Raw genomic sequence first — 19067 nt, 5'->3', positions numbered from 1 at the left:
CAAGACTTGGGACTGCAATGGAATAATGCTGTTTTTTTTATGCCACTTCATGTTTTGTCCTGTTGGTCGTGTCAGTCATATTTGTCAAGAATATTTAGAATGAAATACAATACAGTTTGTGTTGCGTCTGATTCATTCAATGCCCTCCAAAAAAAAAAAAAAAAAAGTCTTGCGAATGGCTACAGGAGTATAGAATTGCATTTATTATATAAAGACACAGAGTTTGGGTAAATTGGATCATTATCTGAATTATCGGATAGAAATAAAAATGCCTGACAAAACGGGAATATTACTACAATGAACAGCAATCACAATAGGATTAAAAAAATAAAGGTATGTGCACACAACTACTCAACAGAGTGGCAATATATTCTGCTTGATCAATAACGGTATGAGAAATTTAAACTACTGTATCAACACCTATAAAAATGCTCCATAATGTCAAATCCTATTAAAGAGAAAAAATAAAATAAAATTAAGCAGTAACTTAAAATATTAATCAGAAAGAGGAGAGGGTTGTTGGTATAAAAAAAAAAAGGAAAGAAAAAAAAACATGCGTTTTGTTCTTGGCTAAGCTTCTTCAAACAAGCAAACTGATTTAGACAAATCCTTCCCCCCCCCCTCACGCAATTTCTTCTTTTGACCGCAAATGCCGCTTTATGCATTCCAGAATCTAAAAATCTTTATCCTGGAGTTTGCGAAGTTCAACAGACATCCGCATTCAATGCATAACTCTAAATGACATTCATTACATATTTTTTAAGACCTACCAACTCATGGCTGTTGCCTAGTTACAGTAAGACTTCATCCAGATACAAAAGGAAGAGAAAAGGAAAAAAGAAATGACATCAAGAACTTGTATGAGGTTTGCATGTACAATAAATGGTAAGGAATGAAGGCTACTGCGTAAACCCGGACAGACACTAATTGGGTGGATGAGTCCGTGTTTATGGGACTGTACAAATCAGTTGGGTGGAGGCGCGTGGGGGGGGTGGGGGGTGGTGAGGTGAGCGTCATCACTGGGAGCCTGAGGAGCCCTGGCTGCCCTGGTTTGAGTAGCCGCCGTACTGGCTGTAATACTGGTTCCACTGGCTCTGGTTCTGGTAGTACTGCTGCCACTGCTGCGCGTACTGCGGGGAAGAGAAACCCAAACCCGTGAGAATGTGCTTAGACCAAAACGCCCTTATATGTTTTCCATTTCAAGTTAAAAACACATTTCAGAATCATTCGGCAGCTTGCGTAGAGCGGAGCGCCCGCTGGTTTCCACGTTATCTGGTATTTTCAACACAAACCATTTTTCGATCATTGGGATTCAACTGGTGATGGGTTTGATCTGATCCAATATCGGCATCGGGTGCAGATACTGACGTCATTCACACATCGGATATCCGGCTGACGTCTCCAATCCACGTGCCGATCACAATTTCATAGCTTGCGCTGGGCCATAAACACGCCGTTTTATTTTTCTAATTAAATGGTCAGCCTCCTCGAGAATGCAACTTGGTAAATAATTAACCTATAAAGCACAACGTGCAAAAAGGCACTGGCAGTTGGAGTTGGGCAAACCATCACTGCACAGCAGCCATTCAGCTTTGTTGTAGCGCTGCAAGAACAAAAGTCAAACAAAATTTTGGGAAACAAAAAAAAAAAAAAAAACAACCCTTGCTGAAATTGCCATTCTGCCATATATATATATATATATATATATATATATATATATATATATATATATATATATATATATATTTTTTTTTTTTTAAATAAACAATTTATGATTAATGTTTTGGCTAACATTAAGAGAATCCATTCACACGTGATGAGCATTAAACATCATTCCAAGTTCATCCAGTTTGTTGCTCAGTGAACACAAATATTCACGCACCGGCGCGTTTCCCTCTCCTCCGTTGTTTCGCTGTGTGGAAGGCAGAGTGCGCATAGAGGCCACAATTTACAGTAATTCCTCAGATATGGTGATGAAAGTGGAAAACAACCCGACCATTACCAACAGAATTCCCTCTAGTGCAGAGCACCGACTCGCAGACCGTGCCGGGCAGTGAAGCATTTGCCACCGGGCCATGAGAAAGCGGTCGGGAATTTTTTCAGGAGCGATCTGCTCTACTGTAGTAGGAAACAGAGTAAATAAAAAATACATCTAGAGTTTCTATTTGCTTTGTTTGGAGAAAAGATTGCTCTGATCGACACAGCGGAACATGCGTAACAGTACTACATTTGAACATAAAAAATTTGAATATATTCAAATATTAAAAATAAAGCAACATATTCGGATGGGATTAGAGGAATACCTGCAGCCCTCAACAATAAGGAGAAAAAAAAGCTCTGGTATCGGGATAAGTATCGGCACATATGCATCGGAACTGAAAAACAGTGGATCGGTCTAGATTCAACCTGAGTGATTGGTATTAAAATCTTTTAAATTCAGCCTTGAGAGATTGTACTGCAGCTTATTGGGTTGAATCCCGATGACTGAAAAATAAGGTTTTGGCAAAAAAAATAAACCTTTTAAGGAAATCTTACATGATAACCTGCTACATATACATTGTAAAATCTGGACCGCAAATTAATTTTACACTGAATTAATCAATTACTTCAATCTCTTCAGAATATAAATCTGAATAAAATTGAATTATGATGACTTGTCCTTTTTTGAGGACATGTTTAAAATATAATCTGGTAATTCACTGATGTGAGTTTGTTTTTCCTCTTGATGTTTAAGGCGGTCCGCCAGGAGCAGTCAGCCTACCTGCTGGTACTGCTGGTTGTAGTTCTGCTGCTGCTGCTGTGGCTGCTGCTGCGGCTGCTGCTGCTGCTGTTGCTGCTGCTGCTGCTGCTGCTGTTGTGGCTGGCTGTAGGTCTGTCCAGTGGTGGCCGCCTGGTTGTAGCTCTGGCTATATCCAGGGTACTGACTGTAGTTGCCATAGTAGCTCTGGTTGTAGTTTCCCTGGTTGTACCCCTGGTTGTAGCTCTGGTTGTATCCCTGGAGAGTGGACAAAACATTCAACACAACGGTTTGCTTTCACCCTGAGATACTGAATATTTTTTATTTTGTTTACATACTGTATATTTTAGGATATGTTCAGCTACCTGATTGTATGCTCCCTTGCTGCTGCTGCTGCTGCTGCTGCTGCTGCTGCCGCTGTTGCTGCTGCTGTAAGGGGCCGGGCGGTTGTAGCTTCCGCCCGACTGCTGGTTGCGGTTATATCCGCCTCGCCCGTTTGAGCCTTGGTCACGGTAGCTGCTTCCCCAGCGGTTCTGGTTGTAGCTGCCACGATTATAGCCTGGAAAACCCAGCGAGACAAATGTTACTTTAACCACACACTGGTGATATCAAACTGTGGCGCAGAGCTATCAAAATATTAAATTGAGACCCTTCACTGAGGCAATTGAGCGCCACAACAACCTAAAGGAATCTATACTCAAATCCAGTCTGAGTTCCAGGTTAAATGTATTGATTTAATGGTTGTGGTTCATACTGGTAGTAAATAATGTAGGATATTTATATATTTGTTTCTGTAAATCAGTTCAAACGTATTTGCTTGATGTAGGAAAACATATGCAGCAGTCATTCCTGCTGAGACTTTATTGGATGACAAGTGTACAACTGCGTCCTCACCTCCTCTGTACCCGTTGCCGCCGTTCCCACCACGGCTCTGATAGCCAGTGCGCGCACTGTCTCGATTGTCATAGCGCTGGAAGCTGCCGCCCCCGCTGCCTCTCCCACGGAAGCCGCTCTGCCTGTTGTCAAAGCGCTTGTCGGGGGGAGGGCCGGCCTTGTGGCCTTCCTCATTGTACTGTTTCACCAGCTTGTCTGCCTCCTCGCGCTGCAGCTCCACAAACAGGACGTCGTCTAGGAAGTCCCCGGCTTCAGGAAGCACGAAGTTGGCTTGGAACGGCAAACAGAGTCGGCCACAGGAGGAGAGAGACAAGCCATCCAGCAAGAGGGATGGAGAGTCAGATGAAGAGAAAGAAAGAGAGAAAGGAGGGGGAGGGGGGGTTGTAGTGAAGACCAGAGCAGTCACACCACCGGAAGACAAAAGAAAAACATAAATTAATACCGTACAGGGGTGGCGGGAAGCACAGACAAAAACAAACAAACAACAAAAACAAAACAAAAAAACTCAGCAGTAGATGAAAGTAAGATGGCAAAGTGTTTGGCAAGGTCAGGAACAAGCGTGACCTCCAGGGCAACGTGGAGGAAACGTTTGTTCCATGAAAACACAGGAGGGGGGGTAGGGGGGGTGGGATATAAGTAGGGTGAGAGGGGGACGAAAGGAGTACTAGGAGGTCTGGGAGGGGTAAAGAGGAAACAGCACTGCAAACCAAGAACCGGTTATGTAATGTTATTACAAATTAACTTCCGGGTGAGTTCAGCAATTTTCAACACGACTGCTGGTAAGCTTACAAACTCCCCTTTAGGAAATGCTGGTTGCGTAACGCAAGCTCAGATGTTACAATATTAATTCAACTTGCACGGAGCCAAATCTTAGTTTGCAGTGCCTAATGAGGAAGTCGTATGAAACGTGGCAAATATAGGGCAAAAATAAGAAGGAATCAAATTCAGGTGGACGGTTAAATAAATGTCCATGTCTGATATCTGGCCAGATGCCATTATGGGATGGGGGGGGGGGGGGGATCTTCCAAGTTTGATTTAGAGACAACAAATAAAAAGGAAAAAAAAAGGAAAGAAAAGAAAAAAAAAAAAACATAGAAAAGGTAGATCTGGTGTTTTGTTGGTTTTCCGCAGCGTTCCTACCTTTCATTTCTAAAACAGCATGATCGGGCACATCCTTCCCCTGCTCATCAGTTTGCTTTAATGTTCGTTCTTTTAAATCCTCGTCCGTGGGACAAATTACAATAGCCTTGCGTTGAAAACCTTCAAAAGGACGCATTTTTCGTCTCTGGGCTGATCCATATACATTTGTCTAGCAATGGTGACAAGAAAGAAGTAGAAGCTTGTTTGTTATTGTTAACTTGTTGTATGGGCTTTCCACTGGGAGGAAGCTGGAACCCTGTAATAATGAAGTGAGAGAGGATTGGCTTGGTTTGTCAGTCTACTGTTTTACTCAGTTGCTATTGACCTCTCATCACTCCACAGACTTACCTTGATGCACTGAGCCGCCACACCTCCAGGTGTTAGTGAGAGATTTTACTGTTAACAAGGAGAACCCCAGTGGATAAGCTACCGTAACTTTCTCATGTCATAATGCATAGAAAATAAATTATATTCAGTAGATTTTATGCACATTATATTTTGACACAAATACAACACATTCCTCATTCTATTTTACTCAATTTCATGTGATACTTGAATCTTCATTGGCTCGTTTGACTGTCATTTACTCAACTCATATTGCAAGATTGAAAAATAATTGACAATAAAAAACTATACTAGTACTAAAACTCCTACTACAACTGTGACGCATAACCCCACATCCTCTGACCGGGTAATTAGCAGGCGGCCAAGATACATTTTCACCAAATTTAGAATCGTGTTGGATGGAGGAGAAGCTAATTATTCTTTGCTACCCTGTTAAACTAATCTGGCGGGGTCTCTCCACACTTACCGCGACTTACCTTATCTTCACACCAGCTGGCAGTCCCGCTAAAGACAACAACAGACATGTAAAACCTACCTGTTGGTACTCACGGTTTCCATGGAAGAGCCCATGCTCCAGCTATGAGACCTACCTACCTTTTCTGTTCATCATCTGCTGACACATTGGCGCTGACAATCTGAAGAGTGGTTAGTACTTACTTACCTTCAGGGTCAATTCATAACAAAAAACACTCAACACTTCCATGTATCTAACAGTTAAAAACTATATAGCTTTAAAAAAAAAGCTATCGACTCTGTCTTTTAAATTACCATAGCAACAGAAGGTTATGTCTTACTCACCAGGTAGAGCTTACTTGTAGCTCAACATCTTTACATAGTCATGGTTTACTTGTACATTGTTGAAATTCATGAGACAAACAATACTGTATTATAACAAAAGAGGTAAAAAAATAGAAAGTGCAAGGTACACTGAGGGATGAAAACATGGAGGATTCTGTCACTTATGACAAGCATTAATCATTTCTTGTTAACAATACATGACAACCAAGTGACAACAGGCTGAGCAATTGCTTCTTCTACTCTATCATACATAGAGCCCCCCCTGAAAGATAAATAAATAGTCCATTAGAGAGAGCCATCAGCAGGGCACATTGACTGACTGTTGTGTGTGTGTCAGAGTGTGGGTGGTGGGGTGGTACCTGGTCCAGGATGTAGTTGCGTCTCTTGCGTGCGGCGATCTCGATCAGCCGGTTCAGGCACTGCGTGGCCTGCTGGATCAGTGTGTCCCAGCGCCCGGCGTAGTTCCTCTGGCGGCGAAGACCCATCACCTAAGTAGTGGAACCGCGAAAAACCAGGGACCGTGAGGCCGGCAGACGAGCAGGTTACCGCCCGTTATCTCACTGACAGTAAACAGTCATTCCAGGATCTTGCGTGGATTCTGTTGCAAATCTTGCATGTGGAAAATGGTCGCATAACTTCCCAACAAAGTATCAATATTACAATTTGCAAATAAATTCAGAAAAAGAAAAACTAGAATTTAATCATATCGGAGTACCAATTCGTTTTTAAACACTGCCCTGTTCAATTTAACTGTTTAAATTGATTGTTTTTTTAATGCAATTTTCTTACATTTTTATGGTGTTATCCTTAAATTTCTATGTGATTTTATTATTTTACTGCAATGCATTTGTTGGCCTTCTATTGATGAAAGTAAAGTATGGAAGGTGTATACCAATAAAGGTTGTTGTTATTTTGTGTTGATCATGTGATCATCATGGTATCTGACCTTCATCTTGTCCATGATGGCATTAGTGCCCAGGATGTTGTACTTCTTGTCTGGGTAGCTCGCAGAGTGTTTGATGGCCCATGTGGTCTTTCCACAGGCAGGCAAACCGACCATCATCTGGATCTGATACAAGAGCCATCAGACACCAGCATGGTGTTTACTTAAGACTCAGAGGAGGACCACACAATAAACAGAATATGCAGGGATTGTAACAGCGACAGCATCAATCAAACAAAAGGTCACGGATAAGCTTTTAAGAGAAGCCCTCGAGATGACTCCTTAGCCCTCAAGACCGTCAAATGATGCCGTACCTAGAGGAAATCTTTGAAATTTAGCCCAAGAAAACATTACATAGCAGCCATGCATTCTTTACAACAACTTCTATTAACAAAAGCGCATTGTCTCACCTCACACTCTGACTTAGTGGCGGGTCCCACAGTTCCCCTGGTCTTACTCTCCATGCTGAGCTTGTGGATGAAGGTATAACCTTCTGGTGTGTCAAAGTAGGGCTCCCGCTTCTGGCCAAAGTTGAACTCGACGGCACAGTTTTTCACCAGGACGTGAGGGAAAAGGGCACGGCCAGCCAACTCCTCCCTGGTTGTACGGAAAGCCACACCCAACCAAACTCCATTCTTGGAGAAGGCCATCTCCACCTTGTCCCCACTGTCAAAGTCCTGAAATTATACCGTTGCGATGGGGATTGCTTGAGCACTTATACCCATATGGTTACTTCAGCTTTATCATAAAAAAAATTAAGTAAGGCTGAACTACATAGAACAAAACATTACATTTGGAATCTTTCTAAATATCTAGATAGCAATAGAGATAGACGAGTGGATCTCTCTCTCTCTCTCTCTCTCTCTCTCTCTCTCTCTCTCTCTCTCTCTCTCTCTCTCTCTCTCTCTCTCTCTCTCTCTCTCTCTCTCTCTCTCTCTCTCTCTCTCTCTCTCGCTCTCTCTCTCTCGCTCTCTCTCTCTCGCTCTCTCTCTCGCTCTCTCTCTCGCTCTCTCTCTCTCTCGCTCTCTCTCTCTCTCTCGTATTGTCTGTAACTGTGAACTAGAGAAAATGTTAAAATAAAGATGCTTTAAAAATCAAAAAAAAAAAATCTCTCTCTATATATATATATATAAAACTACAGCAGTACATTTATCTTATGTGTGTCTTCATTTAGCTCAAAACATGAAACAAATCTGGTTGAAAATTAAGGTTGTGCTTCAAAATTATTTTTCCCCACTACTTACTATGTAACACCCAATGACATCATTTTCACCAAACTTCTCTCCAAAATCAGCAAACTTGCAGTCAGACGATTTCTTTCCAGTTCCTCCGTATCCAAAGGAGAGAGGCTCCTCGCCTGAAACACCAGAATAGTTGTCAGCCAGGTCATACAGCCTGATCCTACTGCCATCAGTCTGATGCTGGCATAAAATAGGTGATCAATATCGACAATATCTACGGATGGATCTAATGGGCACTCAAACTTAAAACTGCATTGAGCGACATTTCTGCAAAATGATTTAATCAGAAGACTCCCAGTAATGTGAAGGAATGTTAAGCCTGAGAATCATACCCCCATCCTCCGCTACACTGTTTTCTTCTCTGTTTATTTTCTTCCTCCCCCCGCTATTCAACTGTGGCAAGCATCTCAGAACTCAATGGTACAACAGTCGGTAGGGTGCAACATGTAAAATTTCACAATAATGAGGGCCCTAGATGTCAAGATCATGATTTTAATACAATTCATTATGCAGGGCAGAGCACCGCTGCTTTCATTACCGAGCTGAGTGCTGCAGGTGTTGAGGGACCATCCGATTCTGACCACGTGCGGATCTTGCTCACTGCTGGGCAGATGCTTCACAGGAATATCCTCGTTGATCTAAGCAGAGGTAATGAGAAATCCAGGTTCAAAATATATATCACAATCTTCCGTCAGAGGTCTGTCACAGCGGCTGGATAGTCGGTACATTTATGTTTTTGGTGGATGCGCCTCCAAAAACAATGATTTTCAATTTACATCAACAAGTGAAGAGAGCTATGGAATCTAATGAACATAAAAAAACTAAAAAAACAGGAATCAAGATCTTCCGTCTATATATATCTATTTTTTTAACAATAACACTGAAGATATATTTACCAAACACTGAATACCGTTGCAATACATGGAAGCATAAAACCCGATATGGGTTTTTCAATGGCCGATGCCGATTTAGAGAGTAGGGCGGCCGATATATAATGCAGATGTTTTTGTTTTGCATCTGACAAAATACAATTTAATAGTAACAAATGACACAAAATAGCTGAACTTATATGAACATGTAACACTAATGTTATTGTCTGCATTGTCTGTTTGCTTAAGTAGATCTGCACTCTGTCTGCAGTAAACTTATTTTAAATTAAAAAAAAATAAAAATGTATCAACTAAAATAATTTTCACTGGCAATCAAAAAACTAAACTTCATTCAAAAAGATAAAAACGTATGAATGAAAAATCTATAAAGTTTAAGTGCATTTAACAGAAGATAGCATTTCCTTGTTTCTTGAGAGAGTATGAAAATTCGTAAACTTATGAATAAAAAACACGAATAAACAACATTAGAGCACACAGTGGCATCCAGCAGCATCTTTTGTTTTTGATCCCAATGAACATTTATTTAACACTAATGTATTATTCACTTGAACACAGAAAAATTTATGAAAATAAATATGTATCGTCTGTTTGCTTCAGTAGATCTGCACTCTACGTATTTAAAAGAAAAAAAAATGTCCACACGTAATCAAAAAAATAAAATAAAAATAAAAACTTTTATGAATAAATTTTGCGACGGATTTACAGCCAGATGTTACATTGCTAGAAGCAAGAAGCCGACTCTACTGAGCATGTCTGCTGTGGCTTCCGGAGTTTTGCGCTTGAGTGACAGAGCCAGTAGATGTCTTTTTCTCTGGAAACTTAAATGCTCTTGCTTAAATTTAAATGCTTAAATGCACTTAAATGGCTTAAAATAAAACAGTAGATATATAAAAGCCCCCCCCCCTCTATATTTATTGATTGCATGAGGGCTGCTTGAACGAAGCAGATGGAGAATTTGAAGAGTTGGTATCCGTTGAGGGGCTGTTCTGGTGATTAAGTTGCGACTCCAGTTTATTACTTGTGTGTATGTATGTGTATGTGTATGTGTATTGACTATACCGTTCACCCCTTAGCTGGCATTTGTTGTTAATCGGCCATGTGAGGGCAGGCATCGGTACTGTACCTTCATCTCATAGCAGACACGCCCACTGGTAACACCGTGCGTGGCCCTTGCTCCAGCCCACAGGTAGGCAAAGCCCTCAATGGTGAGGGGATAGCCACTGTATCGATCCCTCGATACTTTGAAATGCAAATCGCAGTTATCTGGCAAAGGAAAGATGAATTCAATTAAAGGGCACCTATTAAGCTTTTCCTTATTTCCTGTCATATATATGATGTTACAATGCCCGTTGTTCATATTAGACGGGGCTGTCAAATAATGAGCTAAACAAATGAAAAAGTTATCACTGTGAGCAAAACGCTCAGGCTTCAAAGTTTATTTTTCTGCTCAGCACGAGCTGACGACAGCTCGTCGCAGATTTCATTATCTGATCATCTGCTCCATCCAATCCGCTGTGCGTTTCTCCAAACAAAACCAATAAAGATTGTGTGATTTTGTTGTAGATCTATTTATTTCATTTTCCGACATTTACATGATACAAAAAAATCCCTGTGTGTGAGAATGCCGAAACGGTGTCTCAAACAAGTTTGGAGCACGGCAACAGAAGTTGCAAGGAACTTTTGAGGCTTTGTAGAACTATTATAAGTGAAGATTCAGCAACTGGGTTGCTTATTTCTCACCTCAAATTTGTTCAGAGATTTTGGCGGACTCAGTTATGGAGTAAACAGACCGAGACCCGGAAGCCATTGGCATCAGGCCATTGACTCACAGAACCCGGAACTTGTGCCTAAACCCTATTGGCCCACATAACTCGTGGCCTTAGGAGGGTGGCTCCACCCACTGAAATAGAGCATCAGGAACAAGGGAATTAGAGGTATATTAGAATGGCTCTCGTGCATAATCTGAGAGGTATTTTCAGCAATATACTTGTTGAAAAACATGTTTTGGGGACCTCAGAGACCTATATTAACCTGTGTAAAAAGAAACATTATATGTCCACGCGGATACATTTTACAATTTGGAAATTTGAAATCTTATACTCACATGTGTCGATTGTAACAAGTGTATTGTCAATACACTCTTCCTCATCCTCAGCAGGGGGCTGGGGTGTACGGGACCTTTAAAACACAAGAAGATTAAGGCCTAATCTTTTTTTGATTTTTCTGCAAACACATTTTTCCCTCTCCCATTTGAAAAAATAAATCTCCAAGAGAATGCAAAAACGATTTAAAACGCTTACATAAACATACCAGGCCAGTAGGAGGCTATAATATCTCATAAAACTTGAAGTCAAACACCACAGAACAACATTAGAAACATGCGCATTGAACTTCTTCTTGAGCACCGCTTTTCGCTTGCCTGTCCACACAAATACACAGAAAACGGAGTTCTGAAAAATCCCCAAACTGGAGGGCGTTTTCCAAAAGCTTTGTTTTCAGTGACCCAAAATGCAGTTTTCGTGTAGACGGGAGGCCAAAACGGAGAGAAAAACGATCTGTTCAAAAGCATCTGTATATAATTAATCTCTGTGGAAATTAGATTTGAGCACAGAAGGCGCTTGCTTGTTTGTTATCAGGGTAGGGCAAAAGTGTAATTTATCAAACGTGGGCATATTAGAGTCTACAAGCTAGTATCTTAAAAATGGGGACTAAAGCTAATCCATTTTGGTATTCCTTAATAGCTTAATATAAATTGTCAATATATTATATCTGGTGATTAATTCAAAATCCAGTGACGAACACTCCTGATTATAGAAGAGGCCATATGCCGTAATTGCTGTTCCAATTTTCATCTACTTTATCAATTATGTTTTGTCAAATACATGTCTAATGTTTCTATGGTTGTCTTCCAGAAATGATGGTAAGATCATTCTTCAAAGAGGGAGGTTGGTGGCTGTCATGTATACTGGAAATGTGCTCTTTTCAGCGCACAGGTCGTCTAAAGGACAGAGTTAGTGCAAGCGGTTCTCGATGATTAATTAACCTGGGCAGGTTGAGAATTTGAGCTCCACTTGCAGATTAACTGTCTTGGATGCAAAGGCACAATGCCCTGTGTTGTATGCCAAACCTTTTGACAGTACAGGTTAAAAAATAAAATCCAATGTCAAAGAACCCAACTGAGGTTTTTAACATTGAGCTGTATGCATGATGATAAAACTGTTTCACAGCTCATTTCAGAACGACCACATCATATGGTCTACCCACCAGTAATTTTAGTTTGTGTCTCACCTGTCTCATGTCTCGCTTCCCACCCCCCCTTTAATACCAAGTCACAACAGGCATACCTCTTGTCCTCGCGGTGCTCATAGTAGCTGTAATTCCTCCCCTCGTCGTAGGGTCTCTTGCGGCTTCCTGATCTCTCGTCTTCCGCCTTCACCGGCTGAGCTTGCTGGGCTTCCATCTCCTCCGACTCGTTGGCCGGCTCATTCTGAATATCCTCGTTGGTGTCTCGCAGTTCCTCCTTCACATTCTGCTGCTGCTCACTACCAGTCTCCTCCTTGCTCTCTTTTTTGAGCTCTTCCTTTATTTCTAAAATGTCAAGTGAGGCAGAAGTAAGAAGTAAAAAAAATCTGTATTACTTAGTGATGAAGAGGCGCCTGAATGCAAGACTTTTAGTTAGGGCTGGGCAATATGTTTATAGAATATTTATATTGTGACAGATACTTGATATCATCTGTCATTTTAGATAAATAAATATATTGTGAGTTAAAGGTCGTCTTTAATCCTGCATCACAGTAATGAATGGTCATAATGTGAACGTTACTCGTGATTGTTTCTAATATTTCTTGGATGTAAATATCTTAGCAAAGCACCAGTAGTCAGTCCCAGAATATTAAATTACCAATACTGAGGAATTTATCAAAAATATTCTTGTATTTGAGTTTGTCAATATTGCCCAGCGCTAGGTTCAGTACAAGCTCATTCAGCTTAGTGATCAAACCACTCCTTCAACTGTGGTTGCAAGGATGGTGATTTAATTTTGTTTTTTAATAAAATCCATCATTTTGGTTAAGAGACAACCAATAAAAGCCATGTCAAAACATAATTGTTTTTGTTTTCACTTCACTCGCAAACAGAAGATGACTTTTTAAACTGGTATTAAAAAGTCAAGCTGTGAGGTAATCAACTAAATAGTACCTGGTTGGTCCTCTGGCTGTTCCTCAGGTTGCGGTTCAGGCTTGGTCTCGTGCATGACCTCAACCTTGATCACACTGGGGTCCACTGTGAAGTCCTGCACGTCTGATTCCAACTCGGAAGCCGGTTGACTTTCAAAAGGCTCCTCTGATGCTTCCTCTGCTTCATAGTCGCCACCTGAATCTTTGTCCTCATCTTCCTCCTCCTCCAGGAGGACGTTGGCCTCACCTAGTTCATCATCTGCTCCACCAATGAAGAGTGAAAAAGGAAAATACATTGTATTGGGCATACTACAAACAGGAAAAAACAATAAATAATAATAATGTTTTGCTAAATGTATTGATGACAACTTGATAACCCAGTGAGGAAATTAACTGGAAAAGAAGGTTGGAACACTACCCGTGAACTCAACGCCTGTGATACACCAACAATGAGATATTTGGATCAACTGTGTGCAAACTGGTAAATCTTTAACTATGGGGGCTTGCACATTTTCTTTCTTATAATATTGCAATGGCCCAACAGTAAGTTTTAGAAATGGTTGCCAAGTTTAAATTCTTTAAAATCTTTTTAAAACAGGGTTGATGATGTGATATGGCCCAGGGTAACTGGGCAGGTGTTTTTGTCAGGCACTGTAGTTGTTGTTCTAAACTCATCTTTTTGCTCAATGTTTTGACGTTAGATTAGGGGCAACTTAAGCAAAGATATACAGGCCTCACGTTGTTTTTGGAAAGAAAGATTTTATTCCTGTCCTCAATTACTCTTTTAAACAAAGGGACAAAACCATGTAAAACTTCAAACAGTCAAGGTGGACAGGATTTCTTTGGTATGTAGAGACGTAAAACTAACCTTGAGTCTCTTGGGCACTGTCTGCATCCTGATCATCATCTGGAAAGTCGTTGGAGCCCTCATCCTCCTGGATGTCTGGTCCCGCTGCGAGGGAGTCATCCTCGTCCTCCTGGGGGCCTGGTGGTCCCCCTCCGAGGGAGTCTTCCTCGTCCTCCTGGGTGTCCGGTGGTCCCCCTCCCAGGGAGTCTTCCTCGTCCTCCTGGGGGTCTGTCGGTCCCCCTTCAAGGGAGTCATCCTCGTCCTCCTGGGGGTCTGGTGGTCCTCCTCCGAGGGAGTCATCTTCGTCCTCCTGGGGGTCCACAGGTCCTCCTCCTAGGGACTCGGCCTCAGTCTCTGCCTTGAGAGCCGCCCTGAGCCGCTCCACCAGGTCCGCCTTCAGGCCCTTGGTGTCCAGACTGCGGCGCTGGAGCTCCTCTTTCAGCTCATTCACTTTCAGTTTCTTCACGTCGACACTCATTGTGCTAAGGTATTTGTGTCGATATCTATTGAAATAATTACGAAATACTAGAGCCAAGAACACGTCTCTGCTTAAAACAGACAGACACACACACAAACAGACACAAATAAATAAATGATCTTGGACCTGATGTAAAAGTACACTCAAATAAAATTGTCACTGAACATACGTTTCCACCTTTTCTAAAGTTAACCTTTTTTTTTCCCCCCCTCTAAAAACACAACAGGTCTTCGCATTATTATTGTTCTATTTTACTTATTATTACATACACTTTTGGATATCTCTTCCCACTATTGTGTGTAAAGTGTATTGTTCATATCCGTTCTGTAAACTCCGTGCAAAGAGTTTCCATAAAGACTACGGTATACATCTGTTTAAACATATACGCACACTTCCCCGTTTTTCCACTCGATTTGTTCATACAGGGGTTGTGCGGTTAATTGCTTCCTTATGGATTTTTAATTGCTAGGTTTGTTTATTGTGTCAGAAATGATGCTGTGTTCGTTTAGTTCTTATTTCTATCTCTCTCTCTCTCTCTCTCTCTCTCTCTCTCCGGACTTTTGAAGGTTTCGGTTAAGGCTTCTGTGCGCTACTGTTAGCTAACGTAGTTTAACCGGACGACCAACGCTAACGAAACACACCATCTCCTCGAGCCAGATAGATATTGTACACGCACAAAAATCCACCCGCGTTGTATTTTAAACGCCAAACAATACAACTCGAGAGACAAGCGGTGTCTTAAATTTGAAAATATTTCCCTCCAATTATTAAGCTAGCCCGTGGAGCTAACGCGTTAGCTTGGCGTAGACTACCAGACAACCTTACCGTCAGATCACACGTACTGCTCGCATACCCGCCGAGGCGAAACCTCTGTTTTATTTCTGCGTGCAGTGCTCGTGCGAGTGCACTGAGCATTTGCTGGACAATCGCGCGTTTTAAAGAATATTTTTTTCTGCAAAAATAGATCGCGGCCTACCTGCCTCTTACACGAGTTGCGCGCTTCTTCCGTCTGCCGCGTCGAGGGATTCCGATCATGTGCTTCCCGTCCCCTGGCGGCGACACCGGGGAATTACACCAGCGCCCGCACGCCGTGTTTACCTTCACGGACATAATAATAATAAACACTCTGGCGGCTGCTTGTGCACGTTCTTATTGTTTTATTGATTATCGTCGTGCTTCCAACACATCAACCTCAACAACTGACTGTTCACCTGCTGCCTAATACATCCCACCCCTTGACAGGTGCCTTTGAAACGAGAGGCGCAATGTTATTTACTTTACCTGTCCGTGGATTTAATGTCGTGGCTGACCGGTGTGTGTGTGTGTGTATACACAACTATTGATACAGAGGTTTACTGGTGATTTTGAAATTGCCATTTCTTCAATTATTTCTACATTGCAATTTTTTTTATTGGCTATTGTGTTCTGATGTGACTGTGGTGACAGCATGTGAATGGATAAAGCATCTATCAATCTATGATCTATGTGATTGAGATCTATGAGGTCGTTTTGTAATAAACAACAACCATATTCGATATTCATCACATATTTATTTGTCACTTAAAAAACAGCCATGGTGTTATCCATATGCTCCTTTGTTTCCATTGTTGGTGGCAGGGGGGAAATGGGGACCCATTTCCAATATTTTCCCATTAGTATTGGACAAATATTGTACAACAACATGACTACAATAAACAATGTTATGGACATAAAGTGTTTATCATTTTGGCTTTATTTTACATGATCCATTTACAGATATTATACAGCCTGTACTGAACACAAGTTCATAACCAGCAAGGGGACTGCATGGTGCCGATGTTGATATCAACTGATGCAACATGTGGATGGGGAAAATAAAAAAAATAAAATAAATCTCTTGATCGGGCCTCATGGGCGTGGTTTAGTACATTTTTACCTGTAAGCTTCTTTCTGTCTCAGAAGCATTAGACAAAATGTAGCTACTGAGCCAGCTCCCACCAAACAAGTACAAAGAGGATTCATTTCTTCAAGAGCTTGATTTCTCCGAAAGATGACTGAATGGACACAGAGGCTGATCCAACGGAGATTAAATAAAACAAAAAAAAGAAATTTCAATTTCACAATCATCAAGAAAGTCTTGTGAAATCACGTTTGAAATGGATGTGCAAGATCAGCCAAATAAACACACTATGAATATCATAGCAATCCCCTTTGAAACTGATCGCCCATAGCACGAGCCGAAAACCACATGTACTAATGTGCTTCGCTCCACCCTTTTGGATCCGACTCTAAGGGCAAAGGAAAACTGTGTGTGAGGCCTGGTTGTTCTCAGGCCGTTCAAATGGCGGTCTACTCCTACGCACAGAATAACAACCGGCCACACGCCACGCAGCTGCGTACCCATCTGATTATTTTGTTTTCGTAGGGTAGGACACCAGTAGTCTGTTGACCTCTCGGAGCTGAGCTTCCAGCGTCTCTGTGTTCAGGGCCAGCTCCCCCAGCTGAGTTTGTAAACTGAGGATGGTGTCATTTAGCTCCTCTTCTTTGTGCCGCGCGTTGGAGGCCTGCCTGCTGTACTCCAGCAGCATGCACCCGCCGCCAATCAGGAAGATGATGGACTCCCCCAGGAGCTCCGCCCCGAGCTCCACCGCCATCTCCTCGTTCAGAGGCTTGATGGTGGCGCCTCGGAACCCCATGATCCTCATCTTGGTCCTCAACTCAATCCAGTGGTAAACTGGGCAGAGAAAGGTAAAGGATGGCACAGGAACACTGTAAGCAGGACAGATTGTGTGGCTGAAACGAGACCGGTCACTGATTATACAAGTACAAAATGAGCTCAGCGTGCATTTTATTAGGTGCACCCGTACAATCCGATGTAATGCATTACACCAGCTCAGGCATTCATTTTGCTTTATGTTTCCTATGATGTTCTGTTTGGTTTTTGTAACGCTGTCATTGAAGAGGTGTTTATTGTAGATGTTTCAGCACGGAGGTCGTAGTTGTTGGTGGTGTGGTACTGAGCTGCATTCTATTCAGAGGCGTTTCTAATATTCCGTCCCCCACATGTGTGTCAATAGGGAGGACAAAAACCACTCAACATGACCTCAGTTATAAACATGTCAATTACACAATTCCAACTGTCAACAAAAACCGAACATTATCCACTTCATAAAAGTAGAATTCATGGCAGAGCTGGTGTATTGGATTGTACAGGAGTAGCTAATAAAGTGTGCACTCTTTATTATTTACAGTTTATATTTACATGTACTCTGTTATATACTAACAACTGTATTAATATTATTATTATTATCATTATTATAATAGTAATGATAATAATAATGATGATGATAATAATAATAATAATCATAATCATAATAATAATAATAGCGACAGGTGAAGGGGGTACAAAAGGAAACACGAGAAACAAACAAAATGGCAAAACAGTGTAAATAAAACTGTAAAGCCACATGGAACACTATTTTCAACGACTGCAAAATGAGAATCGGCAGTACTCATGTTTAACAGAGATTTAATAATAAAATCACAATATATATATTTTACGCCACAGGCAACACCGCGTCCTTCAAGCTAAAACGTTCGGCGTCTTCCGGATATTAAAAACGGAAACCCCGGATTCGTACGTTCGGCCGTTAAGTCCGGGATTCGCCGAGGCCCGATTGGCCGAGGACGCTGTGCCGTGAACGCGACTGGCTAATCGCCTTAACGTCTTCCACCCCATTGGCTGTGACGGGCAGGACACCGCCCCTTGATTTGGGGTCCAACCTTCGGTTTGTAGGACACGCCGGCGCCGCGGACCCGTCCTCCAGCCCGCGTTACCTACTTTGTGCCGGTGGGAGACACACGTATTTCTTGAAGAAGTCGCTGCGGCGGGCCCCGGCTTTTATTCGGTTCGCCACCGGCTTGCTCAGCTGCCGCACCCCGAGGTAGAGCAGCTTGGCGATGGGGAAGGCGCCGACGACCATCTTGGCGGAAGCGATTGGTTCCGAAGAAGGGGCGGGGCACCGCCCGTGACGTCACGTAATATGCACGTCACGTACAAGTGACGCACGACCGGGAAGACTTGGGACTATGTTTGAAATCTGAAAGAAAAGTTGGTGGAATTTGGGAATTTATTAAATGACTAAAAATTGAAGTGAAAGTTGGAAGAAAAAAAACTGAATAAAAACGCAAAAATAATTTCAAAAGGATAATGTTTTTCTCTTTTTTCTTTCGGTCAACTTTAGTAAACGTGAAATTCATAAATCTATGTGATGGAATATGTAAAAAACACACGGAAAAGATGAACAAATACTACGGTCCACAGATGTGTAAAAGGATAATACATTATTAATTTGTGGATGGACATATATTTGTTTGTTGTTATGTTCATATTTAAAGTTACATACAAAGTTCATATTTGCGCATTGTCGTATTTATTTGTGGATGTAGAAGCAATAATAATAATAATACAGATAATAATACAGATTAATATTAATACAGATTTGTGCATTATGGTATTTATTCATACTTTTTCCATTTCCATTTCCCCTTTTATATATATATATATATATATATATATATATATATATATATATATATA

General features: G+C 41.5%; 2 protein-coding genes across 2 annotated transcripts; both read right to left on the bottom strand.

Moving 5' to 3' along the window:
• Positions 1-180: 180 nt before the first annotated feature.
• Positions 181-15497, bottom strand: hnrnpul1 (heterogeneous nuclear ribonucleoprotein U-like 1). Its single transcript, XM_080006394.1, has 16 exons — positions 15465-15497; positions 14032-14555; positions 13186-13422; positions 12333-12576; positions 11093-11166; positions 10112-10251; positions 8637-8736; positions 8102-8214; positions 7268-7534; positions 6861-6983; positions 6274-6402; positions 4772-4940; positions 3632-3901; positions 3103-3296; positions 2762-2995; positions 181-1130 (listed from the first exon to the last, which is right to left on the bottom strand). Exons 2-16 carry the CDS (start codon positions 14486-14488, stop codon positions 1017-1019), a joined length of 2865 nt encoding a protein of 954 aa, XP_079862520.1. The 5' UTR covers positions 14489-14555; positions 15465-15497; the 3' UTR covers positions 181-1016.
• Positions 15498-16023: 526 nt separating this feature from the next.
• On the bottom strand, positions 16024-18464 carry opa3 (outer mitochondrial membrane lipid metabolism regulator OPA3). The gene is made up of 2 exons (XM_080007221.1): positions 18309-18464; positions 16024-17201 (listed from the first exon to the last, which is right to left on the bottom strand). The coding sequence occupies exons 1-2, from the start codon at positions 18448-18450 to the stop codon at positions 16876-16878; spliced, it is 468 nt and encodes a 155-aa protein (XP_079863347.1). The 5' UTR covers positions 18451-18464; the 3' UTR covers positions 16024-16875.
• Between the last annotated feature and the right edge of the window lie 603 nt (positions 18465-19067).

Source organism: Zeus faber (assembly GCF_960531495.2).
Source record: "Zeus faber genome assembly, chromosome: 9".
Lineage (NCBI taxonomy): Eukaryota > Metazoa > Chordata > Actinopteri > Zeiformes > Zeidae > Zeus > Zeus faber.
Note: the sequence above shows the minus strand (reverse complement) of the source record. Positions and strands in the feature narration are given on the sequence as shown.